This window comes from Coffea arabica, chromosome 4e (assembly GCF_036785885.1).
Source record: "Coffea arabica cultivar ET-39 chromosome 4e, Coffea Arabica ET-39 HiFi, whole genome shotgun sequence".
Taxonomy (NCBI): Eukaryota; Viridiplantae; Streptophyta; class Magnoliopsida; order Gentianales; family Rubiaceae; genus Coffea; species Coffea arabica.
In genome coordinates, this window is record NC_092317.1 from 5,230,070 (window position 1) to 5,257,435 (window position 27,366).

The 27,366-nt window shown below is 37.5% G+C and overlaps 5 protein-coding genes across 11 annotated transcripts; 4 read left to right on the plus strand and 1 right to left on the minus strand.

Moving 5' to 3' along the window:
• The first annotated feature begins 2,531 nt into the window (after positions 1-2,531).
• Positions 2,532-5,540, plus strand: LOC140005959 (uncharacterized). Its single transcript, XM_072047351.1, has 2 exons — positions 2,532-3,821; positions 4,325-5,540. The coding sequence occupies exons 1-2, from the start codon at positions 2,632-2,634 to the stop codon at positions 5,172-5,174; spliced, it is 2,040 nt and encodes a 679-aa protein (XP_071903452.1). The 5' UTR covers positions 2,532-2,631; the 3' UTR covers positions 5,175-5,540.
• Positions 5,541-5,917: 377 nt separating this feature from the next.
• On the plus strand, positions 5,918-8,940 carry LOC113741336 (uncharacterized). 3 transcript variants are annotated; one of them, XM_027268849.2, is made up of 5 exons: positions 5,919-6,178; positions 6,282-7,142; positions 7,291-7,399; positions 7,931-8,123; positions 8,449-8,940. In XM_027268849.2, the coding sequence occupies exons 1-5, from the start codon at positions 6,120-6,122 to the stop codon at positions 8,559-8,561; spliced, it is 1,335 nt and encodes a 444-aa protein (XP_027124650.1). In that variant the 5' UTR covers positions 5,919-6,119; the 3' UTR covers positions 8,562-8,940. The 3 variants fall into 3 exon arrangements, with proteins under 3 accessions (XP_027124652.1, XP_027124650.1, XP_027124651.1); XM_027268850.2 differs by having other exon boundaries at positions 5,922-6,178; positions 7,931-8,066; XM_027268851.2 differs by lacking the exon at positions 8,449-8,940 and having other exon boundaries at positions 5,918-6,178; positions 7,498-8,017.
• Positions 8,941-10,565: 1,625 nt separating this feature from the next.
• LOC140005961 (uncharacterized) lies at positions 10,566-14,945 on the plus strand. Of its 5 annotated transcripts, XR_011813498.1 has the most exons (10): positions 10,566-10,852; positions 10,944-11,021; positions 11,620-12,033; positions 12,159-12,367; positions 12,554-12,656; positions 13,362-13,462; positions 13,569-13,743; positions 14,168-14,340; positions 14,432-14,532; positions 14,618-14,945. XR_011813498.1 is itself a non-coding variant. In XM_072047353.1 (8 exons), the coding sequence occupies exons 3-8, from the start codon at positions 12,281-12,283 to the stop codon at positions 14,438-14,440; spliced, it is 648 nt and encodes a 215-aa protein (XP_071903454.1). In that variant the 5' UTR covers positions 10,566-10,852; positions 10,944-12,033; positions 12,159-12,280; the 3' UTR covers positions 14,441-14,945. The 5 variants fall into 5 exon arrangements, 1 of the variants encoding a protein (XP_071903454.1); XR_011813500.1 differs by having other exon boundaries at positions 10,944-12,033; positions 12,159-12,372; XR_011813497.1 differs by having other exon boundaries at positions 10,944-12,033.
• A 202-nt stretch (positions 14,946-15,147) lies between these two features.
• On the minus strand, positions 15,148-19,386 carry LOC140005960 (uncharacterized). The gene is made up of 5 exons (XM_072047352.1): positions 18,288-19,386; positions 17,390-17,545; positions 15,839-15,937; positions 15,582-15,737; positions 15,148-15,474 (listed from the first exon to the last, which is right to left on the minus strand). Exons 1-5 carry the CDS (start codon positions 18,939-18,941, stop codon positions 15,340-15,342), a joined length of 1,200 nt encoding a protein of 399 aa, XP_071903453.1. The 5' UTR covers positions 18,942-19,386; the 3' UTR covers positions 15,148-15,339.
• Positions 19,387-25,872: 6,486 nt separating this feature from the next.
• On the plus strand, positions 25,873-27,012 carry LOC113743010 (uncharacterized). The gene is made up of 2 exons (XM_027271066.2): positions 25,873-26,166; positions 26,599-27,012. Exons 1-2 carry the CDS (start codon positions 25,932-25,934, stop codon positions 26,793-26,795), a joined length of 432 nt encoding a protein of 143 aa, XP_027126867.1. The 5' UTR covers positions 25,873-25,931; the 3' UTR covers positions 26,796-27,012.
• Positions 27,013-27,366: the final 354 nt, after the last annotated feature.

Genomic DNA, 27,366 nt, shown 5'->3' on the forward strand with positions numbered 1-27,366 from the left:
TTGGTTATCCATTGAAATCGGCAACAAGAAGAAAACCTGAATAGGATGCTCGAAAATCTTGTAAATTTCCTAAAAATTTCTTAAAGTGCTGACTTTTGGGGAAAAAAAATTAAGGTAACTTTAGCATATATCATTAATACATCCTTGAAAAATAGTGTAAGCGGAAATAAATTATTGATGCACCTATGATTGTGGCTAGAAGAAAGGATCCAGATCCTGACGTCCAACACATTCCAGAGAGTGTCCAGGATTATTTCTAGTGGGGGAGAGTTTTACGTGCATGTGATACTTGGATGCTGCATGCCAATTAATTAGTACTGCTATATAATAGGAAGCCCCCTAACCTTAAATTCTTTATGCCCATATAGTACTTGAGGAGGTATGCTAGCCTAGCACCCATACTATCTGAAGACAGCATCTAGTCCTGAAGATAAAGAAGAAGATCATTTTAGAATGGCTAAGCATATTGTGTTTGGTAGAACTTACTTGACGTGTCTATTAGGATACATCTGCAGGAATTATGCATATCAAAGGTTGGTATGGTCAATATTTTTTTTTTTTTCACTTTTTGATCTCATAATCCTTGCTACATTTTGCTTTATCCATTTGACAACAAAAAGATATATATCCCATAATTCACTTCATTCTATTTAGTGATAGGAGAAAAGGTGAAAAGGGATAAACAATATACTGCTAATTAACGTCCTCTAGCTACTAGCATGATTTTCAGCGTTTTTACTCGATTGTTTGGTTTAAGCCATAATTAATCACTTGACACCATGACACCGAACCTATGATTATAGCCCCTTACAGGATACAATGGCTTGTGGTTTACGCAACTATTATTGCAAATGAATTAAACATGCAACCATGAGGTGAAACCTACTAAGTGCATGCAAATATGTATATATTTATTTGGTTTAAAAAAAAAAGTTTAGATTCTTATTAATCGCTTATCAATACAGTTCTCGCCTCGTCGACAGCAGAATTCAAAACACATGAATTTTGTTGAGAAAGTGGCTCAATTGTATACTCTTTTTTTTTTTGTGTGTGTGATCAAACTCAGAGAGATTTGAAAGTGTTAACTACCAATGAATGGGCTATAACATCCTTAAAGTACTAGCCCTCAACAATTAAATTTCGGACAAGGGGCACGGACGGTTGCAGGTACAACCGTCCCCAACGGTTTTGGCCATTTTCAATAGCGCGTAACTTTGATTACACACGGCATAACTTTATTTGCACAACGTGTAACTTTAGTACAAAATTTTGCGAGCCCCACACACAGTGTGAAAATCGATGTACAGTTTGTTATTTGAATCGCACAAATTTTTTTGGCCAAATCATGACCTTTAACTGCTCAGGAACGGTCATCAGAATGACCGTCCCTGCCCCATTTCCTTAAATTTCGAGTTTCACCAAATAGATTGGGATGGTTCCATTGCCCACTGGCTGGCTACTGTGTGCAGTCTTCCCTACAAATCGTTAACTCTCTTGGGATCCACTCTTGACTCAACCATCACAAGTTCGCAAATCTTAAGGAAGCACAAAGCCAGAAGATTTCATAGATTTGAGGATTGCTTTAATTGCCCGCCATTTTACTCACTATTATTCATGCATTTACCATATTTTTAGGTCACCATTCATCTGCATCAATTCATTCTTTTATCATATTTTCTGTTGTACCACACGTGATCCTTTCTCCTAGCGTGTTTTTCTAGCCTATTCTTTCTTGACAGTTGTAAGTTGATCATACAAGTATTATATCAATGTGGGATCCTATATTTCTTTTGCCTAACATGAAGTTTTTTGTTTCGTGTGGATATGCTATTGAGACTTCAGAGAGAGTAAAAAAGAAAATGAACTTTAAACTTCAAAGAAAGGATCACAAAATACGTTTTATGCTACTTGCACTACTCGTGAGAAAGTGGCATATGCATTCTTATCCATGATTGAGAAGTGAAGCAAGATTATCCATCCAATTTCAACTCAAAATCTCCAGAAAATTACACAAGTTTCATAGTTGATCAATATGTGATTTATGTGGATCCAATGGTTTTTTTTTTTTAACCGAACTTAGAATGGCACACCACATTCAGCAGAAATTAACAGTAGTTGACAATTACATTCCCTTTCCTTTGTATAGCAACTCAACCCCCCCCCCCCCCCCCCCTAGAAAAAAAACCCACAAATTTGTCAGCTTAAGATCAGCTGAACCATGTACATTTTGTTCATTAGTTTGGTGAAATCACTTTTATCGTGCTCGCCATTTCTGTTGTTTAGTAAGTAGTAAATTTTTGTGTGCTTTTTAACCAACCCTCGAACAAAGCAAACAAGCTAAGATGTAAACATGGTGTGGACTTTTTTGCTGCGTTAAGTGCTAAGCCTCACTTGCAACTACTAGATGTAAATTTAAATTTACTTTGGATTGTGAAGATAGGCAAGCTGTATCCATTGAGTAATCCAAAAGCACTTTTAGGAGTTGTCAAAAATAGTACAGGACATCAGTAAAAATCAAGCATTCAGGATTCAGCTGGTCCTTGTACATCTTTTACACTAGTGTTCCCCATCTAAAAGGTCACAACCCTTTTTTCTTTTGTGAAAAGCCACCATCCTTTCAACACCAGGCTGATGGATCCACCACCCCATCCTTCCATGATACCTGCATCTATTCAAACTGCTACAACGACCAATAATCACCAGATTCACCAGAACTACCCTGATTCAACGAACTCTTCGCCACGGTCTCAACATATAGATACATGGGATGAACCTCTACCACCAGTTCCGGGTGCCAAATTGCGCCTGATGTGCAGCTATGGAGGTCACATTATTCCTCGTCCCCATGACAAGTCTCTCTGCTATGTAGGTGGTGATACACGCATTGTCGTGGTGGACCGCCATGCCTCTCTCTCAGACTTCCATTCGAGGCTCTCCCAGACACTCCTCAATGGCCGCCAATTCGTTCTCAAGTATCAGCTTCCCAATGAAGACCTGGACTCCCTTGTCTCCATCACTACTGATGAGGACCTGGAAAACATGATAGAAGAGTATGATAGAATAAACTCAGCTTCACCCTTGAAACCTCCTCGCCTTCGCTTATTTCTCTTTGCTTTCAAGCCTGAAACTGCAGCTTCAATGGGATGCCTGCTTGACGATGCAAAGTCTGAAACGTGGTTTGTTGATGCTTTAAATGGTGCTGGTTTGCTTCCTAGAGGACTTTCAGATTCAGCTGCTGTTGATAAGTTGCTGGAACTTGATGAGCCTCGAGTAAACGTGGATTCTGGTACAGTTATAGAGGCTCAAAATTTGACTTCAGGTGGCAACAAGCAAGCGATTAATAACGCCATTCAGGATGTACAATCAACATTTTCTGATTCACCTATGGTGGAAACAACCTCTTCATTTGAGTCTAGTGTTTCGTCTCCGTCCATGTCGAATCTTCCTCCTATTAAGGTTAGGATTGATGAGACAAATGCAAGATTGGGTGGATTGGATGAACAGTTCTCTCAGATGAATGTTGCTTCAAATGCACAAAAGCAAGATGATCGATCCATTCATATGGGAACTTCACAACCACCTATTCCTATAATCGTTGGTGGGGTTGGGGTGCACTCTGGAGCTGTTACAGGGGAGAATGTGACTCGCATTATCTCAGATGATGAGAAATCAGATCTTGGAGCACCACCTGGTGGACCCCGGAAACCTCCTCTGCCTTTGCAGTCTGTACCAAGAAAATTTGGAGATGCTTATAATTTGCCATCACCAGATTCGAAGCATGCTGGAGGTTACAACTTGCCTTCACCTGATTCTGTAGCCAGGTAACACAATCTCTATGATGTTCTCTGTTTCTTGAGTACCTTATTTTTTTCGGCTGAACAAGTTCATAGAGGACTAAATAGCCTAAAGGGATTATAGAGGCGGCTCAATCAGACTCACAAGCTCGTCTCCATCACTTTCAAATATAACAGCTGTAGAAAAAGTCTCAACATTTATCAGATCTTTTACCATTTTCTTCCTTATGCCACATTTGCGTCTCGATTTGTTAAAAGTAGAAATGTAGTTATGTAGCATGTGCTACAGACAATCCTCAAATTAGGGTGAGACCATTCCTTTTAGGAATTGGGACCCAAAATTTGATGGATGGAACAAAGTGACATATACAGGGGTATTTTTTCACAATGGTTTAGGTATTGTTGGAAATGAACCAGAGATTGGAGTTCCTAATTCTATCTGACAAGAAAAATCTGTTGAACTTCAGGATAATTTTCTCTTTCTAGCATGAGACGTTTCATTGACTTACATTAACGATTTCATTTTCCAGTGATTCAAGCATTGCATCTTCTGCCTCTCTTTCCAAACACACAATTTACCAGGACCCTGCTTCCTCTGCAACCAGAGAGAATAGAATTCCTTCTTCTGGGGTTGATCACCAGAGTAATATTACGGATCCAAGCCCTCTATTTCAAATGCAGCAAGTTCAAGAGACAATGGTTCTGCCACCCTCGCAGCAAAACCAGCTCCAACAACAGTTCATTCAAACCAGTGCACATTATATCCAGCATGCTGCAACGGGTCAAGTGCCAGTCTCATCTTACTATCCCGTTTATGCACCCCCACCGCAACAGGCAATTCATCAACAAATTGATCAGCAGTATCCAGTGTACTTGCTCCCTGTTACTCAAACCCAACCTTACAACCTAGCAGTGCAGTCCAATATAGTTGATGCAACATCAGTAGCCGCAGCCCGACCACCAACACCAACTCCAAACTATGTTCCTTCCACTGCTTACAAGGAAATTGCTCCACAAATTTACCCTGCAAAAACAATTACAACAAAGCCTGAAGTGCCAGCCAATTTATACAGAACAGCTGGTACTGCAACCCCAACATTAGTTCAAGTTCCTGCCAACCAGTTTCAGCAACAATACTATAGCCTTTCTCAAATGCCTCCTCCATCACAGTCCATTCCAGGTGTTTCTGCATCTGTTACAAATTATGGCTATGAATATGCTCACCCAACACATGATCAGGCATACTATGCTCAACATCCAACTGCAACACTACCTCAGTACCAAACAATTTCCCCAGCTGCAGCAATAATGTTATCACAGACTTCTACTCAATTGGCTACAGACGACACCTCACAACAAATAAGTAGCACACAATTATAGATCGAACGAGGATTCGATTGAGGTGCTCCACTTATTCAGGCTCTGATTGGACAGTTTCTTTGCAGGCAATGTGGTAATTTGGATTGGGAGTTGTGGGCTGTTTTGGCATTTTGGATGTGGTTGCAATAGGATTGTGTCTTTCATGTGTTAGGTGGTGGTGAATGTGGCTGCTAAATTATTGTCTAATTACGTATTTGTCCTTCATAATCATTTGTGCCCTTATGGTTCAGTTGGTGGATTATAAAATAATAATTAATGGTGAGATAATGGGTACTAGCCTGGTATATTTTTTACTTTTTATGTACTCTTGTTTGCTGTTGGTTTCAATTAGCATCAGACTCCAAGTTTTCTAATTTAACGATTGGCTCTGCGTTTCTTCGGACATCTGGCACTTATTGTTGAGTTTTAATTTTTGCATTTGTTCTTGATTGTTGTTTTACGAGACTAGTATTTTACTGTTAAGTTGGGCTGTGTTTGAAGAGAGTCCTCCTCAACAGGAATGAGAGTAGCACCAATTAAACCAGATCCGTTTGGGACCGTAGCATACGTTAACAAAAGAACCTCTTACAGCATTTACTTCACATGTACGACCAACATATGTTATGTTATTGTCTGACTATTCCAGTTCCAATTTCCACACTCCCAATGAGGACGTGATGCAAAGAAAGCTCATCAAGTATAAACAACATTTTTTTTTTTTTGTTGGGGTACGATGTATAAAGTATAAACAACATCTAAACTTGTACTTGGGGACCCATCCATGACTAAAATCCTAAGAAGAAAGCATGACTTTTGTAGTTTTTGAGTTCTGTCCTCATGATGATACAAATTGGAATCTAGTAACATCTGGATTTTAATCCTTGGAAGTATCAAGAGCAACCCCAGCAAACTGAAAGTGAAAGATGTTTCACACACTAGTTCACCTTCAATTTCAGACACTGTAAAATGGCAACCATTTCCTACTCTTTTTCCACTCCTAAGCTCTCAACGCTCCACTATTCCAGGCAAGCTCTAGTCTTTCTGAAAGTGCCAAGTTCACCATAACAGATACTTAAAAGCTTCAAATCAAGGTAAACTAACCGTTTTTTTCCTTTTCTTCTTAAGCAGGAATTTCAAGACCAACAGCTGTCTTTCTCTCAATCAACCTAGTGCAAAAACCACCAATGCCTCAGCAGCGGCAGCCGCCTCAGAAACTCTCAAAGTTGCATTCGCCGCCGGTGGGACCGGAGGCCACATATCCCCCGCTGTGGCAATTGCAGATGAGCTTAAAAACCAAAACCCTGACATCCAAATCCTCTTCATAGGCACCCCAACCGGGATGGAAAGCGCCGCCGTCCCCTTCGCCGGCTACCCATTTGTCGCCATCCCGGCAGCCCCTTTAGCCCGCCCTTTAATCTCTGTTCACAACATCTTCATCCTTCCTTTCCTTCTGACAAAATCCCTCGTCAAAAGCTTCCAAACCCTTCAAGAGTTCAGCCCACAAATAGTAATCGGCACTGGTGGCTATGTTTCTTTCCCCATTTGCCTTGCTGCAGCAATGAAAGGTTTAAAATTGGTAATACAAGAGCAAAATTCAGTTCCTGGAATTGCAAATTGGGTGCTTTCTTTATTTGCTGAGAGAGTTTTTGTAGCATTTAATTCTAGTGTGGACTGTTTTTGGCAAAGGAATAAGTGTATAGTCTGTGGGAATCCAGTGAGGTTTTCTTTGAGCAAGAATGTGGTGAAGGCTGATGCAAGAAAGCATTTTTTCCCTAAGGCAGTTGAGGGTATAGGGAAGGGACAAGGGAAGGTAGTTTTGGTTCTTGGAGGATCTTTGGGTGCCAGTGCGATCAATATTGCATTGTTGAATTCTTATTATGAGATGTTGAATCAGCGTGAGGATTTATTCATCATTTGGCAAACTGGGGTGGAATCATTTGATGAAATGGAAAGTCTTGTCAAGAACCATCCTAGACTGATTCTGAAGTCGTGAGTTTTTGTTTCTCTCGAATGCTTTCTTGTTTTTTTATTTATTCTTATTTGCTTGGATTACGGTTAGTCCTTACATCGTTTTAGGGCTAATGTTCTCTGTTTCTCGTTATTTTTTTGGATTCTGATTAGCTTTTGTATTGTGAAGGTTCTTGCATTCTATGGATTTGGCATATGCTGCAGCAGACCTAATCATATCAAGGGCTGGGGCAATGACTTGTTCTGAGATTTTGGCAACCGGAAAACCTTGTATTCTGGTATTAAAGAATTCTTAGTTGTCTGATATGTATCAAATGTGGTTAGTTGATTTAGTTAAATGATTCATCGTGCCAAACTATGATTTCTTGGTTGCCAGGTTTCCAACCCTGAGAATTTTGATGCCACTAGGTTGCAGCTTTGGTTCCCTTCACCTCACACACCCCTCTCCTCTGGACCCAAAGATATCCCCCCTACTTCTTGAATAACCTTAGAGAAGACACATGATTTCTTCTGATAGTACTATCCTTCCATTCGAGGACAACTATTGCATGCTCATGACGATTAGCAAAACGTTGCAAAGTCTTTGATAGGTTTCTCTGACTGCAGAAGTTAAGCTCTGCAATTTGTATTGATAACTAAATACTCCTTCATTACTAATCATAATAGAAGAATTTCATGGGAATTTCATTGCTGATCTATAAGCTGTAGTTGTGGTATTTACATTATTAGATACTTAGAAAAACAACTATCCATACAAACTCTATTGGTGAGTTCAACCATGATTGTTAACCATCTTTTGAGTTTTGTAGATACCATCACCCAACGTTGATGAAGGGCATCAGCTTAAAAATGCATTTTTGATGGCTGATTTAGCTGGTTCAAGAGTTATAACAGAAGATGAACTTGACTCAACAACCCTCAGAACTGCAGTTGAAGAAATTCTAGGTATAATCAGTTTACCACCCTGTAAGATCCTTGCTACAGTAGTTCAGAAGAAAAAATGTGAGTTATTTCACTCATGCAGTTGTTTTGATGGCTCTGACATATTTATGCTTCTCCTTCTGTCTTTTGAAGGTCATGTATGCGCAATCTATCAGAAAATCAGAACGTAGTTATTTTATCTAGTGTCTGCTCCTGTATATTTTTGTATATATTCGTCCAAATGCAGCTGTGTTCTTGCCAAAGAGAACCCTTAGTATAGTCCTAGCATATTTGTTCAGTAGCAATATTCCTTTGTGGACTGAATATCTTTGCTTCCATAGCGATCCATTTCCTTACTCCAACAGTGCTATACCACTGAATAGTGTACATACTTCGATATATGCAGACAATGAGAGCTTGATGGTAGAGATGTCTCAGAGGGCTCTCCAGGCTGCAAAGCCAAATGCCTCCATTGAAATTGCTCAATACATTCTTTCTGTTGTCAGTTCATCAAAGTGAACAAAATGAAGGTGAATCTGTGAAGGATGTGAAACTTAATGTTCAACAGTTCTGACAGAATCAAGGTGTGTCAACTTCAGAGACTGCCATTCTTTTGACCATTTAAAGTGATTAAGGATTCTTGAACCAATCAGATAGGTATCTCACTGGAGGTCAGAAGATTTGTCCCGAAGACTGATCTGCAAGTCTAAGTTTTGAGATGGTTGTTGAGTATTCCTGTTCGGTGAGACTCCTTGCTGTTGCTGGGCTCAATCTACCAATTTAGACACATTAGCAAAATTGTGGATCTTGCTTTGATGTTTTTCTTTTTCTTACCACGATGAGAGATACGTATACAGGAAGAATTTATTAATCATTTCAACTGATTCGTTTCTTATCATGCTTGGTTTTGTCCTGATTGACATTTTGCTTTAACTTCATGATTATTTTATTACATTGTATCTAATCATTGCTTTAACAACATAATACCTTTTTAATCATGGCTAATTAATTTGTGTGCATTGGATTAGATCCCAAAACTGGCAGCACTTCCAAAAGAAGAGAATTTAGAGGACTAACGAGAAAAAACCAGGTACAATGTATGAAAATTGAGTATATAATGAAGTATGGGTGGACGTGTTTGAGCTTTTCGACAAAGGAGGTCATAAGCCAAGAAGTTATTCAACAAGTTTCGTCCACCAAATGTACTAGGACACAATTGCTATAGAACTTGCCAAACTAACCCAGAACTTAGTATATTAATTATCTAAATTTGGTTTAAAATATTCTAACACAGGTTTTTTCTTTTTCTTTTTTTTTGACAATTTCTGAGGACATTTTTTTAAAGGCCTGGCCTTCTTTTATTTCTAAAATTTTCCAAAGATAAAGAAATAAAATACTTCTAAAATTGCTTTGCCTGTTTTGGTCCTTTCTTTTCTTGAATCTCTATTTAAGAAAGCTAGAACTTAACCTGTTATGTTTTCGTACTCATTAGGTATTTCATTAGCAGATTCAAGTACACCAAAGAAGTGCTTCAAAATATTACCACTGCCCAAGTGCCATGACAACGTTTGCAGAGACAAGTGCGTGAAAGTATTTGGAGTTTCACATGCATACTATTACTTAGTTTGTCTGCAGTTGTTTTCATTCAAATATTTCCTGCCAATGTGCATTTGATTGCCCCTATTCCACCTCCTACCAACAAACTGAAACAATTGACTACTTGATGATGCCTGTTTCAGTCTCCAGCCATAGTGAAGAACTTATTACTATGGATCATTAACCTAATTTATGATTTTCTAATGCTGAGGGTTCTTATTAATTTCTTTCATATTAGAACAGGAAGAAAACAATAATGTAATGTACATTATTACATTAAGCATCGACCCAATTGAGCTCATTGAAAACCAACGAGAACTAAACTATTATCAGATCACATGAGTGCACAGACGGTACACATATGATGGCAAATGATGGGAGACAAAGAGGCAAGGTTTAAACTCTTGACCTCCTATCCCATCGAGACTTTAAGTCTTAGGTGATGGCTAACAGCCCAAACAGCCGTTGGTTAATAGATAGTACTACATGATAAGCTACATTCTAAAAAATTAGAAACAAGGAGGTTTAACATCTCTACTTCTATTAAATGCAATTTAATTGCTAAAATTAAATGGAGAAATAACTGTCAGCCCTTTACCAAAAGATAGGTGTTATTTTCCCTTTTCTTCCTACCTTCAACAAATAAATTCACTTGTGTCAACAAGCAAGTTTAATAAAATTTTGTTTTGACTTAAAAAAAAAAAAAAGAAGTTAATTCCACTTCAAATTTTAGATAATGATTTGTACGCATGAAGAAAATGATTTATAGGTATGGTAGGCCATGTTGCGACCATGCACGTAATATCTCCAGAAGCAGTAATGTTGGCTGTCCCCCAAGCAACTCTACCTCTTTCTTGGAAAAAAAGACACTTTACTATTTTCTCCACAAATATCTACTAACTAATGAAGAACCAATGCACATTTAGATTTGAGAGAACTTGTAAAAAGACCCAATCATGAAACATGTTGGTTTTCTCCGATTGGAAGTGCGGTCGCAGACCCACTTCCCAGCCGGTAGCTCCAGACCTGATGCCCCTGTCATCGTGCATTCGGCGGCGAAACTTAACATGCGAGCTGTTAGCAGCATTGCCGGCGCCGGCGGAAAGGTTTCCGATAAGCCCTCCATTTGTACAGCTGACGAGCTCCACTACGTACCGGTGCCGGACTCCCATTGGCGCCTCGCTCTATGGCGCTACAGGCCCTCCTCCCCTGTGGTATGCATTTAAATTAACGTCCGTTTTCTTATTTGCCTTTCTGCACTTTTACGAAATTTAGTTTTGTGCTGGCTATCTTTTTCTTTGGTAGGGGATTAAGAGGAACCATCCCCTGTTATTGTTGTCTGGATTGGGAACAAATGCAATTGGCTATGATCTTGCTCCCGGGGTGAGTTTCCTTGATTTTTTTCTTGGCCTTTTTTTAGCTTTTTCTTTCTGTTTTAGCCTTCTTTGGGCTATTTTCACCTTGATTGCTCCTTTTTTTTTAAAATCCTTATTACAAAACTGCTGATACTTATTTGCATGAGTATGTAGACGTCTATTCCTCAGAAATCAACTTTAAAGTTGAATTGGTACCAGTTTTTGGCCATTCTATTGAATAACTTGGATTTATGTTCATTTTTTACCCCTGGTGACTATAGATGGATTTGTGGAAAACAAACATTTTTCAGTTTACTAGATCAAAGCTGACTCATTACCGTTCTTTCATTCTTGTTGCTCGTGAAAATTACTAGTACTTCAAGGGCAGAAAATTGGTTTGTCAACGCTTGGAATTGGATAAGAGTGTACACTAGAAATCAGAACAGCCATGCTAGCCATCTCCACAAGAAGCGCTCTATTATCCTGTATTTGTAGATTGGCATTTTGCTGAGCTTTGTCCTTTTACTGCCAAGCTAACTGCTAGCTGACCTTGTCATTGCATGTCATTGTATTGTTTTGGGCATCATGTATTTACATTCTTCGGGCATGAACTAACCTTATTGCAGTCTTCTTTTGCACGCTTCATGTCCGTTCAAGGATTTGATACTTGGATTCTAGAAGTCCGAGGTGCAGGCTTGAGTGAAAATGATGGTATCCATGAATTAATACCTGCGCTTCAATGCTACTTTTTATCAAGCTGCTTCAAGTATAAACATTACGCAAAGAACCAATCATCCAAAGAAATCATATGGTTAACTTTCCCAGCTAATTTTTTATCCAAGTTGCTTAAGTTATAAACATTTCGCAAAGAATTACTGGCAAATATTAATTCCCATGCTTCTGAAAAATCCAGAAATTTTGTTCACTTTAAGTACAGAAATCAGAAGCAGTGAATAGATCTGATGATTTTCTCCTAAGGGAGAAACTGAAGGATGCTTTTGTGCATATAGCTGAAGGATTCTCTAACTTGCTGAATGAAGGTGAGGCGGTTGTGTGCTTTAGGTGTTTGAATGAAACATAGAAGTGCAGAATATAGATACTAAATTATCAAACTTATTAAAGATGCTCAGTAGTTTGAAACCAATTGCACTTGGCAACCTATCAGGCTTAGCACGAGCTAGACAAGATTCTGCTGCAAACCAAGTAAGGAATTGGAGCCAAAAGCTTGGAAAATTCTTTGCAGGTGGTCAAAAATCAGTTGGTCTGCAGGAGCAGTTTTCTTTGCTGATGGATGACTTTCAGAAACAGCTTGATCTCATTCTCAAGTACAATTGGGACGTTGATCACTATCTGGAGGAGGATGTGCCTGCTGCGGTGAGGTGACATTTCCCCATTAGTGATGAGTTTAGACCTCATACAAACTCTCTTCTTCTGTTTAAGTTATATTTCTATTTAGTACTTATCTTGATTTTAAATATTTTATATGTGCAAATTCAGGAGAATCTTGATATTGGATAATATTGTATGCGTAAATTCAAGTTAAAGTTTCTATTAATGCAGATGGAGTATGTAAGGACCCAATGTAAACCAAAGGATGATAGGTTGCTTGCAATTGGCCACTCCATGGGAGGCATCCTGTTATATGCAATGCTTTCTCAGAATGGTATGATTTTATGATTATTTCCTCAATCTTTTTCCTGTCCATACCGTTAAGAGATATTGATGCAATTGTTAAGTTTACTTTTGAGGACTTTGTTCTGCTGATTTTCAGCTTCAACGGAATATAATTGCTCCTGTGTGCTGTCATGATTGTTATTCTTTGGTAGTATTTAGCACATTTTGGCCCCTCAATTTACCTTAATTCAAAAGGTCATGGATGTGATATGTTAAACTCAAATGTGATGGCATAAAGTGGGAGAGTTGAAGGTCCAAAACGCAAATGCTCCAGTGAAACTCTTTTCTGTATCCATCCATCTATTTATGTGTAGAAATTGCTCACTTGACTACAAAAAGAGAAGAAAGGAAAGCATGAAAGAAAGAATCCTTTTTTAACTTTTCTAACAGACGGGTTGATCTTAGGAGGTTGAAGTTCAATATTCAAGCCCTAATTTGACGTCAAGAGATGACTAAAGAGAAAGGAATACACGGAGCCATTTAGCAATATTAGACACTGAAAGTTCTCATCGCAACACTTTTGAACATTCTTCATATAATGCACACCTTATCTGATTTTCCAGAATTTTGATCTCTTGGCTTTTCAACATGGACATTGCAAACCCGGTTCATAGATCTAAAGATATCCTCTGTAGTCTGCTAGTATTTTATCAAATTACGTTGTTAAATAAGCAATATTTATTCACTCCCGAAGGTTACAAAGGACGGCACTCTGAGTTGGCATCAATTGTCACGCTGGGATCATCTCTTGATTACTCTACTTCAAGATCATCGCTTAGACTACTGTTGCCCCTAGTAAGTCAAAAGAAACATATCCTGCTTCTTCCTACTTCTAAATTTCTCAAGGGTGGCTTCTTTGTGCATTCATCAAACCTTACGAGACGATGGTCTTCTTTCACAGGTAGATCCTGCACAAGCTTTGAGTGTCCCTGTTGTTCCATTAGGAGCATTCATGGCAGCTGCTTTTCCTCTTGCATCTCGTCCTCCATACTTTTTGTCCTGGTTAAACCCACAGGTTTCTGCACAAAACATGATGCGACCAGAGATGCTTGAAAAGCTTGTCTTGAACAATTTCTGTAAGTATGAGAGCATTTTTCTTCTCTCACAACTATTCAGGGGATAATTTATTGAAATCAAACTCGTTATTTGGTGATTGAATGCTGGAAAAAGTTAGCTGACCTTGGCATGATTTCTTCTCTAACACTCTACTTAGGAGCAGCCTTCAAACTTGAGCATTAAGGAAATGAAGTGGCTTCGTGCCTTTGCAAGTGCTTCTGAACTAGTTTGTAATGCCAATCGTTTCCTGTCAAAGCAAAATTAACACCTACAGCTAGTTTTATGTCAACTTGTTTGCAACACTGTAGGCCATTGCACTTAACCCCTTGGAGTTGAAATCCTGTGCAGCCCTTCTACCAAATATTTCTTCTGCTAGTATTTTATTGCACTTATTCTTAATATCATTGTGCTATCATACGCTTTAAAGCTGTGTATGATATGCAGGCACTATACCTGCTAATCTTCTCGTGCAATTAAGAACAGTATTCCAAGAGGGTGGACTACGTAATAGGAACGAAACTTTCATTTACAAGCATCATCTGAACAAGAGCAAGGTTCCCATTTTGGCACTTGCGGGAGACCAAGACCTCATATGTCCTCCTGAAGCTGTATTTACGGTAGAAACTCACTACACTTATCTGTAGGTATTATAGAAGATTGTATCAACCTATTCTTTATGTTCTCTCCATCTCTTTTCACGTTGACTAGAAACTGTAAAGCTAGTTCCGGGAAGTTTTGTGAAATTCAAAGTTCTTGGAGAGCCGAGAGGTCCACACTATGCTCACTATGATCTAGTTGGGGGTCGCTTGGTATGTGTCCATTCTGTAACCTTCCAATTTGCAGATTTATGGTTCCTCAATGCAATTCATTATTGGAGCAAATTTCCAACTGCAGGCACCAAAAGAAGTTTACCCATGCATTGTAGAATTTCTTCAGCATCACGATCTGACTTGAAATCTTCGGGAGACCACAGAGTGCATATGATATCTGTCTCTGTTGATAAAGAGGGTAGCCAAATGAAGAATTGCGCCAGAAATTCTGTACAAAAGTGCTGGCCAATTACATAAATCTGAAAATGTACTGATATCTTGTAATGAAGAATTGCTGGTGTCTATGTCCATCAACCTGTTCTACTTCAACTGCTTTTCCTTCCAACTTGCAGTAGTCTTTTTTGGCTGTGTTATAGCAATGTTTCTGGGGAAAAGTATGATAACCAAACAAACACTCGATCTTCAGCATTCTAATTGTTCCAGAATCCATTAATTCACTTTCAATTAAGGACTTCAAGCCTGAAGCTCTCAAGTACCCAAAAAGCACCGAGTTTTGGTTCACTGAATCTACAGAATGACACTGTATGTCCATCTAAAACACCGAGTTTTGGAGGCATATGGAAGAAAATTTATAACATTTGTAATGCAAGACTATTGAAAGCTCAAGTCATGCTCTCTGAATTTCATAACCACAATCTTACATGATGATGAGGTTGCTGAAAACAAAAAGCTCATCAATTCGCTGAGCATATAGAATTGAGATACCACCTCAAAGAATAACTTTGATTTTCAACATAATGAATTCTATACAATGAAAACATTAACCGTCTGCAAGCTTCATCTAATCTAACCACGTGAAACAGCCTCAGTCTTACAAATAGGACAGGCATTTTTTTGGGTAAGCCACTTCTTTATGCATTGAATGTGAAATTGATGTCCGCAGTTCAGCTTGCCCATCTCATCATCAGCATCATATTCCTCCTATACAAGAAACACAGAAGCAAAATTTACGAAAATAAACAAAGAAGCAGCCGATGGATGAAACTCAAAATCAAGAACTACGGTAACAATATTTTTGCAAAACAAACCTGACAGACACTGCACTTCTTTTCCACTTCTATGATCAAACTGGACCGCAAATTATCCGTAACAGGGTTTCTCGTTCTCCTCAGACAATGAGTTATATCATCTTCTCTCAATCCTGTGCTTACATACCCAATTCTATCACCAAGTTCCAGCAATTCCTGTTTATCCCGGGCCAAGATTGTATATGTGTCAGATGCTATATAAAAGTGAAAGCAAAACCAATCAAAACAAGCGCAATATTCATGATAAACTCTCTCACCTCGTACGACATACTATCAATATCAAGTCTCCAATCCCTAAATCGATCTGCACCTTCTGATCTTCCTCCCATCAGAAGATTACTTTGTAGCATCACAATCTGTATTTAGACATTTAGACTTCAGCTATTACTCGTACACTCAACAGAGACTATAAAACTAGCTGATGATTTGCGTGTTAAACTTAGAACTTCGAATTTATTGCATACAGGGACACGACTTTTTCAAGAAACAGCATCCCATAGAACTTGTGACATCTATATTTATGGAATCAAATCCAACATTAATTCTACCACCTATCAAATACCATCCTTTCTTTTTGGAATCTCATACAATTAAATGATACACTCAAACTTTTAATCAGAAGCGTAGAATTAAGCAAGGGGACCCACATGACTAATTAATCGTGTGGCAGCTTACAAGAGTTGCGGGCCATATCATGAACCTTGGTGTAGGCAAGTTTTTACCTCTTTTAGATCATATAAAGGTAAGTAACCAAAAGGATTCCCAGTCTCCTCGATTGAATTGTGGTTCTCAACTAGTCAATTTTGGACCAATCCTACATATCATGGTTTAAATTATTCTAGAATTTTATTGAATTCCATGTATGGACTGGTTATGCCAAAAACTGTACATGAATTTTGCTAATTCTAACGTTTCCAAATGTCAAAAGGAATGACAGACAAAATATAAGGGATTGTAGGGAGAATAATTGCAAAATAATAATGATAATTGGACCATAGGTTCTTTTGTGCAAGTTAACGTGACACATCACAAAACAAGTTGCACTATTTACATAGAGAATAGGAAAGGAGCCTGAGTGTTGTACAGAAACCATTCATCTATTATATAGTAATTGGGTATGATTTTGCGCTTTCTGTGGATTAGGATTCTTCAATGTATACTGTCTTCAAATAATGATTTAATTGCAAGGAGAAAGCTTTTTGCCATTTTATCTACATAGCTTGCAGTAGAAGCTTCGAGGGAAAAACATATTGAAGCATTTTTTCCATCTTAGGATTCACTAGTTTTCAACTCTTGGACTTGATTTTTAAGTGGCAAGACTGCATTATTGCAATAATGCCAAAACTACACATCTCAGAGGATTTGGCAACTGCAGTCATGGTGGACAACCTAACCTACGATGCCAAAACGATAATGGGCTCATAGAGCTTTGCCTGAAGTGTGACATTTTGACATTCACATGCTCAGTGGCTCTAATCCAAAGTAAGGTTGTCCTCTGCAACCTTGCATATCAGAAGTCCTGTAGTAAAAGTGTATATAGCTTTATCGCACTAATGAATAAATTCCTCACGGGCAAGCGATGTGCCAAGTATAGATGGTAACGGTAGAGGCATTATATGCAAGAACGCTAATCAAGACTGCAGAAGCATGCAACCTCAAGGATCAGTCAGTAAGGCCTCTCTATCCAAATGGAATTTGATCTGCTTCAGAGTTGAAATGTCATGGTGCAAGATATTGAGGGAAGCATTAAAACAGATTTTGTGCTCAACACGGAAAAGACTAAGCAAGGAAACAAAGCATAGACAAACCTCAGCAAGCCCTTCTGGGAAACCATGCCGAGCATGGCGATGATGCCTCGATCCAAATGCATCTAACCGAGAGCGTGGGATGGAAAATGTAGCATCAGAATCAAGAAAAGGGATCTCCTCAGGGGTCACCATCCTCCTTACAGAATATGAAGGACGCTGGCAAAAAGCAGAGTCAGTTCAAGAATACAAAAGAAAGAAAGTCCATTACAAATTCCAAACCACTCAAAACAGTAAGGTCCCACGAGAAGGAAGGAAACTAAAGGTACAAGCCACGAAAAAGGAATCCAAAGATTGACAGTGAATAAGGAATATTTGACAACTGCAATGAGGGGAAAGACCATCAAGTGGAAAAATGCAGTAGCCATAAATTAAAAATTTAGATGCAAAACTAAACATTGACTAACTCGTTGGTGCAGATTGCAAAAGCAATATAGAGTACATAGTAAGGTGATTACCACACGACATGAAAAGCTATCTTTCTGAAATAATTCAAATGGCCTAAAATTACAGACTCCTACAACATAAGAAATTGAAAGAAAAATAACCTAGCCATCCAAAAACAGACCAGTGGAAACAATTACTCAGCCCGAATGGAGGGCCGGAAAAAATGCCTCTTCAAACTAATTAACTAATCCTCCCAAGATTCAATTTTTCTTAAACAAATCCCAGAGTTTAGCTATCATCCTTGACAAAGACATGTCAAGGCACATAAACAAAGTACAAATAAAACATGGGAACCACGTATTATCACAAACCAAGACCAAACGAAGCAGCAAATGGAAACAAAAAATGCACAAGCCCAATTCCTAAGCAAACAAAAGTGCTATCTTGGATACAATTTCTTTTCAGAAAGAAAACAAGAAGAATAAGGCAATTTGCCACAGAAGCCAAAGATTACCTCCCTATGGCTCGTCTTTTCAACATCAACTTTTCCTCTCCCAGATACAGGCCTTCTTGAAACAACACAATCCACAGAAGCAGCATCAGTGGTTAACCCCATTCCAGGGCCACACCAAACATCAGGTACAGCCACACAACTCGAAGATAATGATAATGATAAAGGATTGGTATTGTTGTTGTTATTATTATTATTATTATGATTACTATTGCTGGTGTTAGTATTAGTCAAAGATGCCGTTGAATTAATATTTGTTCCGCCCAAAACGACAGCTGCAGCTGCAGCTGCTGAAGAACTGTGGTCCTTGTTTTTCTTGCTCTTCTGCTTTTTCTTCTTGACTTTCTTGGGGTCCCAATCAGCTGATGTTCTGATAACAGCAGGAACTGAGACTTGTGATGATGCAGTACAGCCCAATCCCCTGAAAGTTCCTGATGAAAAGTTCTTCTTTTTATGAGAGGCTGATGTGTGATGGTCATTGGTGGGGAAAAGTAGAGAGGAAATGGTTGATTTTGAGCGATTTGAGTCGACAAGTGAAGGGATTGGATCTGTTTCTGAGATGGGTTGGTGTTGATTTTGGCTGAAGTTAAGGTTTCTTGATCTTCTATATCTACCGGTATCGCCAATTGCTGAACTTTCTGGTATCACCATTGGCATGGCTGTGTAGGGAGGAAGAAAAGGATAGACAGCACACCAGTTTGAAATGATCTCTAGATAGAGACAGAGGAAGAGGGCCACTTTTGTTTTGATGAAGAAATTGAAAGAACAGAAAAAATTTTATATCTCTCCCCCCCAATAGGAGCCTGTTTCTCGAATGCGTGTAGCGTGCGTGATTTGAAAGGGCGTTTGTGCGTGAGAAAGAGGAGAAATGTTAAAGGGAATGAGCTGCAGTAGAAAGTGAGAAGTTTGTGAGATGAGAAAGCAAGAAAAATGGATGCTCAAATAGTGGAGGAGGAATGGAATTAGAAGCAGGAGGGAATACGGGAAAAGAGATTTGAAGACAGTAGTGGGATGGGGAGGTGGAGTAAAGAATTGGAATTTGTTTGGAGATATGGGATTTCTCTTTATTTGATTAGAGTTGAATTTGGTAAAGGTGCAGAGAAGGATGAGCACATTTCTTTTCTTTATAGATTGGAAACGTCATAAGTGGGCTCAGTTTTGTCTTCTTGTTGGCAGTGTGGGCGACTGAACGACTTAAATAGTGGCCATATATGGCTGCAGAGGTGAGAGGCCTGCAGGCAGGCTGCAGTCCTTAGGTCCTTAGGTCTGAATTCCTGCAATGTACGTCTATTTTTTTACTAGAAATTTGCTTTTGCTTTAGCATATAGCTTAATGATTTAAATTAGAAGGAAAATACTACACTTTAACAAAATGATAAAGACCTGTATCCCTCCCTCCTCTTTATTTGGATTCTGTCTCTTTTCCATACCATACATGTACCAAGTAATTCTCTTGTTCCTTGTGATTTAAATTTTGAAGTTTCTTCCTTTTTCCCGACAAGTCAACCCCATCTAGGTGCATTTGAACTTAAACTTGGAACCTGAATAATCGAACTGAATGTTAAACGATGATCAATTCTAGCTAATTGGATTAAGAGCACACGATAATTAATGTGTTTGATAAAATCCATTAGACTGTCTCAGTTGGGAGGAGAGCCTGCTGCAAATTCGCATCTTTTGTCACATGAGGAAGAAGAAGAGTCAACAATCATGACAAGGGTAAGTACTTAATGCACCATGATATCATCCTCGCAGTTTGTTAGGGAAAGAACAGATTTAATCATGCGAGGAAAGTCTGTATTGACTCTTGGGATGTCTTCAATGGAAAGCATCAAACAAGCAGAAAGGGAGGGTCCAATGAGGCCATGACTCCTGCGTAGTCTTTGGACTGTCATTCTTCTGAGTAATTCCAGCTCTTTTTGCCTTTAGTCGTATTTGAGGACCTTGCTGCCAGATAAGAGTACATTAAATGATGGTTGGAATGCATTGATGGGATTGTTGCCAATTGTTCATACATGAACATGATACATCACTCCAATTTTCCTTCATGCCCACTGCTCTATACTACTGGCTATTTCCTACTTTTATCAAATGACGGTGATATGTGAGCAGTAAAATTTTACTAGTAAAGTGAATTATTTTCCATTATGGACAAGAATGTTTCAACACAAAGCCCTGTTTGACAATTGAATTTTTTTTATGTTTGTCTGAAATTTTACTGTAACTTATTGTAGAAGTTGTAGAAAAATGTTTTGAAGTATGTAAATTTTTTAATATTTTGAAGTGTATAGTTTAAAATTTTTAAGAAGTTTTTAAGGTTACCGTGGTTAAAGTTATTAAAAAACTTGTAGCAGATAAACTTGACCAAAAACTTGCTTGCCAAACAACGCCAAAATCTTCCTCCCTTGAGACTTTAGAGAAATGCAGGTTTAGTCATGTACATCTCACTATCCAAACAAACTCAAACTTGTGTTTTTGGTGGAAAGAAGATAATGATGATTGATGTAAATTTCTTTTTCTTTCAATTGATGCGGTCGTAAGTATGAAGTACTAGTAATTAAAGGTGATGCATCTTTAGTTTGGACCACAAAACTTTCTTCTCATACGCGTTAGTGCAACATGTAAATGCAATTTTGAGATTTTTTTTTTCTTTTTTACTATAATTATGTGAAAAGTAAAGTTCAAAAACGTGTAGAACTAAGGTGCAACTTTAGTTGCAGAAAGAACTTGCCCTAATGTTGAGGCTTCTAACGGTGGAAGTCGGACATATATTATTATTTTCTCATGCATGGCGACATTGTACTTTAGGTTTGTGCCATGACCAGTCATATTGCAGCTTAGACCGTACTTCTGACTTTTTGTACTTTGATCCAAAATTGAGTGATGTCTTTGAGTGAATAAATATGAAACATTGATCATTTAGTGTACCTAGATAGGGAAAATGTATTTATGAGTGAATAATTTCTATAACATTTTTTGCGATATGATGTACATGAAGTAAAAAGATGATTGAAAAGATTAAAAAAATTGTGTTGAAAAATGTATTTATGATGCACGTAATAATTTTTTAGCAGATAATTCCTATCCAAACACACTTGAATTCATTTATTCTTGAAAAGGACCAAAAAAAAAAAACACTACATAATTGGGTAGAGGGAAGGATGGCCTTCTTTCATTTATTCTTCTAGTGTACGTACAATAAAGAACCGGCAAAGCAATAATAAGAAAATGGGGCTCAAAACATTATTGATCATGTTGGATTCATTAATTTGGATGGAGCCATTTAAATTCGTTTATTTATGCCTGTAAAGCTAATTAGACAAGTACTAGTATCCAAGGCATTGCCTTCTTTTTTTCCTCATTCATAAAATAGACAAAAAAGTTTCTTAAGACATTCTTTTGCATAATGTTGAGTGGCACAAAGGGGACACACAAAAATCCGAAAGAGAAGTGTGCAAGTTACCTCCACAAAAACAAAACTGATACTACTGATACTCCCATCCCATGCATTATTGTTTTAGGGATTAAGAACCCGACCCTGTAATTATTGTTCTTTATCCATTGCTTTACGTTAGCAGAAGGAATAAAGTTATGCTTATTAGAAACAAGAAGATTATACATGTCTCAGTTCACTTTCAAAATAATTACACTTCTTTCTGATTTAGTACCCTCTAACTCACTTGCAAAGATATTTCCCAAATTGTTGCCTGGCACTTTTTCTAGTGTGTATTCTGTCTTTCATCAAAGCAAAGCTTCTCATTATGTGATAGAAAATCCAAGATCGAGGTATCCCACACGCTTCACATCTTTTGTTCCGTAGAAGAAAATTTTGTAGCCCAAAAAAAAAAAAAGGTGGGGGATTTTTAAGACCCTTTTATTTGCATTGTTTTGGTTATAGATTGGTTTGAAACTCTTCGGCCATGCTTGGATTACTTGTTTTCGTCGAAAAATATTGTCGTTTTTCGTAATCACATTTCCCTATCACCTTTTTCTCTCACATATATCAAATCGTTACAGTAATTTTTCCTTGAAAAATGACGAAAAATGCAATCTAAACACAACCGAAATCTTTTTTTAAACTTTTGACAAAGAAAACAACCAAACGGTGAAAGTGAAAGTGAAAGTGATTTTATTGACAAATGTGAAACTACAAAAAGAAGAGAAGCTGATTGGTACTTTTCATTTGGTAGCAAAGCTGACGGAGTTAACCATTATTGGTGCTTTTTGACCATTCTTTTTTTTATTTTGGTGATGACAATAATCATATTTTCACTGCTCCCAAAAATGTTTTTTTTTTCCCTTCTTCTTTTTCTAACTTGTCAACACCATAGCTGTAAAAAATTAATCGAGCACTGTGTTATCTTATACTACTATTCTTCGTCGCGATTAGCTTAGAAAGGACAACTGCTTTTGGATTTGTTAGGAATAATTATACTTAAGTAGAAGATTAGAAGAGACATGCATGCTAATCTAAGCTGTGAGCCCGTCTGATAGTTACCTTGGAAGAGAAGTTCTTAGAAAGAAAGCTCGCGTAGAAGTTTTCTATCACAGTTATCGGTATTCTTTTCACTCTATGCTATGCTATGTAGTTTGTTCCACCGTTTTTGCTAGCAATTAGGTGGATTACTAACATACTGAGAAGATAGATGTCAGCATCTTTCCAAATCGTAAATTCAAGAATCGATGACAAAAAATACATCAAACAAATATGACACTAATACAAATAGATTTGAAATCAATAGCAGATTTGTTTAAATGAAATGATCTTTTCTATACATATATAAAAAAAGAATCCATTAATTAAGGATCATCATAGGAATATCAGTGGAATTTGGATTTTGGAGGTGAATTTCTAACCCATTAGGAAACTTTATTAGAACGTCTCTTCATTGCTTATGATGCTAACTAATACAACAGTGAGAGGTGAGACTGTGGGTGATAATCATGACAGGGTTTCATGTGATATTACAGTTGTATCAAATTCATGATAGATGATGCATTCAAATGTGACTGCTGGCTCTTCGGCTCAATCCATTCAATTTGGCTAGCAATGGAATGATCGAATTCGACCGCTTGATGTGTCATAATTAATTTTAATGTGTCTACCTTCTGTAGACTACGTGTGATTAGAAAAAAAGGTCATCTTTTCCAAAAAAGAGCACCGTTCCTGATGATAATGATAATAACATTTCGGTTCCACACAACTGTATCCCTTTTAGCTTCGTTCGGGGTTGCGGTGTTTTTGATAAAAAGTACTTTTAATTATTAAAAGTATTTTTAAAACGTTTGGTGAATTTTATCCCATAAAATTAGAAATAGAATTTTTGATGTTAAAAGCATTCTTTTAGAGCAGCTTTTGTGATTTAAAAAAATAAAATATTAAATTTAATTATTTAATCTTATATTATAAACTAAATAATGAGATAAATACATTTAAAAATTTTCAAATCACACGCTATTCAATACAATAAGTACTTATTGAACTATATCTCCATACAGTATGCTTAAAAATACTTAAATATTTAATAAGTACTTTTATTAAAAGTTCCATTGTGAGAGTACTGTCGCAACTCCAAACGAGTTCTGTACTAATTCTTAAGAGATGAAATATTACTCATATTTGCTTATAAAGATAAATTCAATTTTGTATTTTTTTATCGTATTAAATTAATCCTAGAAATAAAACCACATCCGGCGATGTCAATATCAGCATCCCTCGAATGAAACGCAGCGGTTGGAAGAATAATTTCTTAGCATATCTTGGCTTTGCCTAGTGAATGTAATATGACTTTGGGTATGCTTTGTTTAACGAAACGCAGTGGTTGAACCGATAGATTTTCAAACTGTCGCCTCCTTAAATGTCAAAAATTTAAAGAAAAGATGTATTCTTTACTTTTTGTACCCATCTTTGTTCTTCTTTACAAATTACTGTTTGAAGTTTGAACTTTATAATACTATTTTAGCAGAACCCAGTTTAGAAATTTTCTTCAACTCCATCAATCGTCATTTGCCACCCCTATCAGCAAATCAATTCATAACCAAAATTTTTTCTTTAGGTACATCCAAAGTGTAAAGTAATCTTCTCATACATCATGTAAAGGCAAAGACAAAAAGGCAAGTGACCAACTCTTACCAAGCTCGCAAGGCTCTGAAGTAGTCTGAAAGAGTGAAGAGGCAATTATTGACTAACTGTAGAGTCCATACGTCCAAAAGGGTAGACTATATCCCTTATGTTTCTTCTGCAGAAGGTATAGAAATTGGCACTTTGCACCTACTGTAGATTGGTTGAATAAGTCCAATATTGCCAAGCCACCTGCCTCAGCTGACCCTGATCGAGTTCAAGGATATATACATATGCAACCATACTTTTAATATAATCTGTATGTGTTTAGAAGAATGGACTGTTATGTGCATATTTCTGATTAGTCTCTCTTTTGTTTTCTAATGAACGTGAAGAAAAGAAGTAATAAAAGGTTGCAAGAGATTTCATCACTGAATTAACGATGACAGTTGTATACTTAATTTGGCAGGTCTCTGTTGTCAAATCACGAGGGAATTAGTCTTGCTTTTCATGAATCTCTTCATGGTTTTCTAGGAGATGAGAGAAATTAAGAAGGGAAAGAGTAGTAGTGTTAAAAGTGAAAACAAGACATACTATTTAGCCCAAATATTTGGATGAAATATCTGTTCATCATTTTATTTCAAGTGCATGGGGCAATTTTTTTTAATCAGACGGTAATATCTAGTTTAATTTATTCCTACTCCTACTCCTATTCTAATTTACATTAGAAGAGGAGATGCCTAACAGGGTCCAGAGAAATCGATGGAAATTGAACCACTATCGAATTAGATAGATGCATTATGCACCTGTATGAATTTAGAAGAAGCAGCGTATAATTTGACTCTTTTTGTTTTTGCCTTTTTCTTTCCAATATTGACAAAGGCAGAACCTTGGAAGTCATCAATCCGTGTCAAAGTAGGGGCGAATCAATGGATGCTGTCCTACTAATCTAAAGGGATTTTACCATATGGCAAACAAACCAAATCCCTTGTACACTTTTATCAACACTCGTGGCGAAAGCCTACTAATTTCCAATGCACTGGCGCAGGTCTTAAAACTATTCATGATACTTATAAACTGTTCTTGATAAACTTCAGGGGTGAGCTCCATGTTGAGATTGGGCCATGGGCTTTGTAAGCCTACTAAATTTCTTTAAACTTGTTCTCAACCCACCAAAGTGAAAGCAGTGGGAAAAAGTATTAAGAACTGTTTGCAATTTTTCTTAAAAAAAAAAAAAGAAGAACTGTTTGCAATTTATTACGTTGCAGGTTTCAGTTATCTAATTTTACAACTTAGGTGGCATGGTGAAAATGTAGCAATGAGGCAATTTTGGCCAACAGCAATAATTCTTCTTTCCTTATTTTTTCCTAAATTGGAATTACAAAGTTTTAAATACGCTCATTTTTATTTAAATATGTTTATTTTTATTCTCATTCTTCGCCCCAAAAAAATGTGAAAATAAAAATAAAAATAATTAATAATTAAAATAAAAGTTAAAAACCAGGACAAATAAAACCCAAGAGGACAACTACAAAAATCAAAACCCCTTCTAAAACCCCCGCAAAACTACAGAGGGAAATTGGAACCATGAATCGATTTCTTGCTAGAAACATCTCGTCGTACGCTGCCAATCTTGTTCTCCCTTTCCGTTCCACTTCTGCACCAAACCTTCTTCATTTCTCCTCACCCGTCTGCTCTACTTTCTCTTCTTTATCTGCCTTGAACTACAACAGGCTTTTCTCGTCGGAAGCTTCTAAGCCGTCTGACTCAAATTTGGGCCCATCCCAGGGCAGTGATGATGCAGACAAACTCAGCAACCAAGGTAAGTGTTTTATAGAATTGAAGTTTCAGCTCCACCAATTTGGTACCTTATATTCAAGAAATTGTGAAAATAGAAGGTGAATTAGTTAAATTTCTCGTGGATTAAGTGATGAAAAGGAGGGACTTTCTTACTCTTCTTTTTTTTTTTTTTGGTGTTCAATTGTTTGATACTATGTTATAAGAATTTGATTTTGATATTAGGGTCAGTGATGAAGTTAGTAAATGGTGAGTTTTCAACATTAACCATTCATTCTGTAAGAAAGCTGGCTGCTAAAGATTTTGGAGGGTTGAAGGTGGAAATAGATTTTTGATACATGCTTTTATCCTATGATTTGTTCTCAAATTGATTGATTGACTTTGGGGAAAAAAATATGAAACAATATCGGGGATTAAATGTGGGGTCTTTGTGTTTGCGTGTGTTTTTGTGTTTCAGAGCTGAAACAGCAGATAGAGAAGTTGTATGGCGGGGATGAAGAGGCATTTGCATCAGTTTTTGAAGCAATATTGAGGAGGAAGTTATCAGGGAAGACTGATGAGATAGATGAGGAGCTGATAAAGGAATTGCCGAACCAGCCACGAGTGGATGGTGAGGAGAGTGATGATCAAGAGACTGACACCGATTCTGATTAGATCTTGTTTCTTGATGAATTAGAAAGAGAATTAGTAAATGTTTGTTGAAGTATAATTATCAATTATGGATAGTTTGTTTCTTAATGTATGGTGATGGTGCCTCGTTAATTCAGGATTTTCATTGGACACAGAATCATGTATGAGGTTTATAACTTTCATACTCACTCACAAGCACAGGCTTCATGCTGCATGAATTCAAGGCTTCAAATTTGTCCCCTTTTTTCGTGTCTTCTGGTTGATTATATCTTGGCTGATTTTGGATAACGGAGACATTCATATGCCAACTGGAGCAAAAATCTCCCTAGAGGATCACATTAATTATCTGGTTTAGTTCTTCAAGGCTAATCACAGTGCAGAATGTAGAACTCTGATTAATGTCAGCATGGTTTAGTACCTCTGGTCTCCCCCATTCTTGCCCCCAGATTGAGATGTTTGTTGGCTGGATGAACTCAAGTTACTCAACTGATAATAGAAGTAATTCAGAGTTTATCGTGCATTCATTTTCTTGGCCAAGATGCTGTTTCCCACTTTGTAATCCCGCGTGAATTCTGATTGTGTGCAAATAAAATTG

Bases quoted from the DNA above. Each gene is read 5' to 3' on its own strand.
- LOC113743010 (XM_027271066.2), top strand. From the start codon at position 25,932: ATGAATCGATTTCTTGCTAGAAACATCTCGTCGTACGCTGCCAATCTT. The intron at 26,167-26,598 runs GTAAGTGTTTTA...TTTGTGTTTCAG, and splicing joins AGACAAACTCAGCAACCAAG to AGCTGAAACAGCAGATAGAG.
- LOC140005959 (XM_072047351.1), top strand. From the start codon at position 2,632: ATGGATCCACCACCCCATCCTTCCATGATACCTGCATCTATTCAAACT. The intron at 3,822-4,324 runs GTAACACAATCT...TTCATTTTCCAG, and splicing joins TCACCTGATTCTGTAGCCAG to TGATTCAAGCATTGCATCTT.
- LOC140005961 (XM_072047353.1), top strand. From the start codon at position 12,281: ATGGATGACTTTCAGAAACAGCTTGATCTCATTCTCAAGTACAATTGG. The intron at 12,368-12,553 runs GTGAGGTGACAT...CTATTAATGCAG, and splicing joins AGGAGGATGTGCCTGCTGCG to ATGGAGTATGTAAGGACCCA. The intron at 12,657-13,361 runs GTATGATTTTAT...TCACTCCCGAAG, and splicing joins TGCAATGCTTTCTCAGAATG to GTTACAAAGGACGGCACTCT.
- LOC113741336 (XM_027268849.2), top strand. From the start codon at position 6,120: ATGGCAACCATTTCCTACTCTTTTTCCACTCCTAAGCTCTCAACGCTC. The intron at 6,179-6,281 runs GCAAGCTCTAGT...CTTCTTAAGCAG, and splicing joins TCAACGCTCCACTATTCCAG to GAATTTCAAGACCAACAGCT. The intron at 7,143-7,290 runs GTGAGTTTTTGT...TGTATTGTGAAG, and splicing joins CCTAGACTGATTCTGAAGTC to GTTCTTGCATTCTATGGATT.
- LOC140005960 (XM_072047352.1), bottom strand. From the start codon at position 18,941: ATGCCAATGGTGATACCAGAAAGTTCAGCAATTGGCGATACCGGTAGA. The intron at 17,546-18,287 runs GTAATCTTTGGC...GCTTTTTGCCAG, and splicing joins AAAAGACGAGCCATAGGGAG to CGTCCTTCATATTCTGTAAG. The intron at 15,475-15,581 runs GTTTGTTTTGCA...TTTCTTGTATAG, and splicing joins AGAAGTGCAGTGTCTGTCAG to GAGGAATATGATGCTGATGA.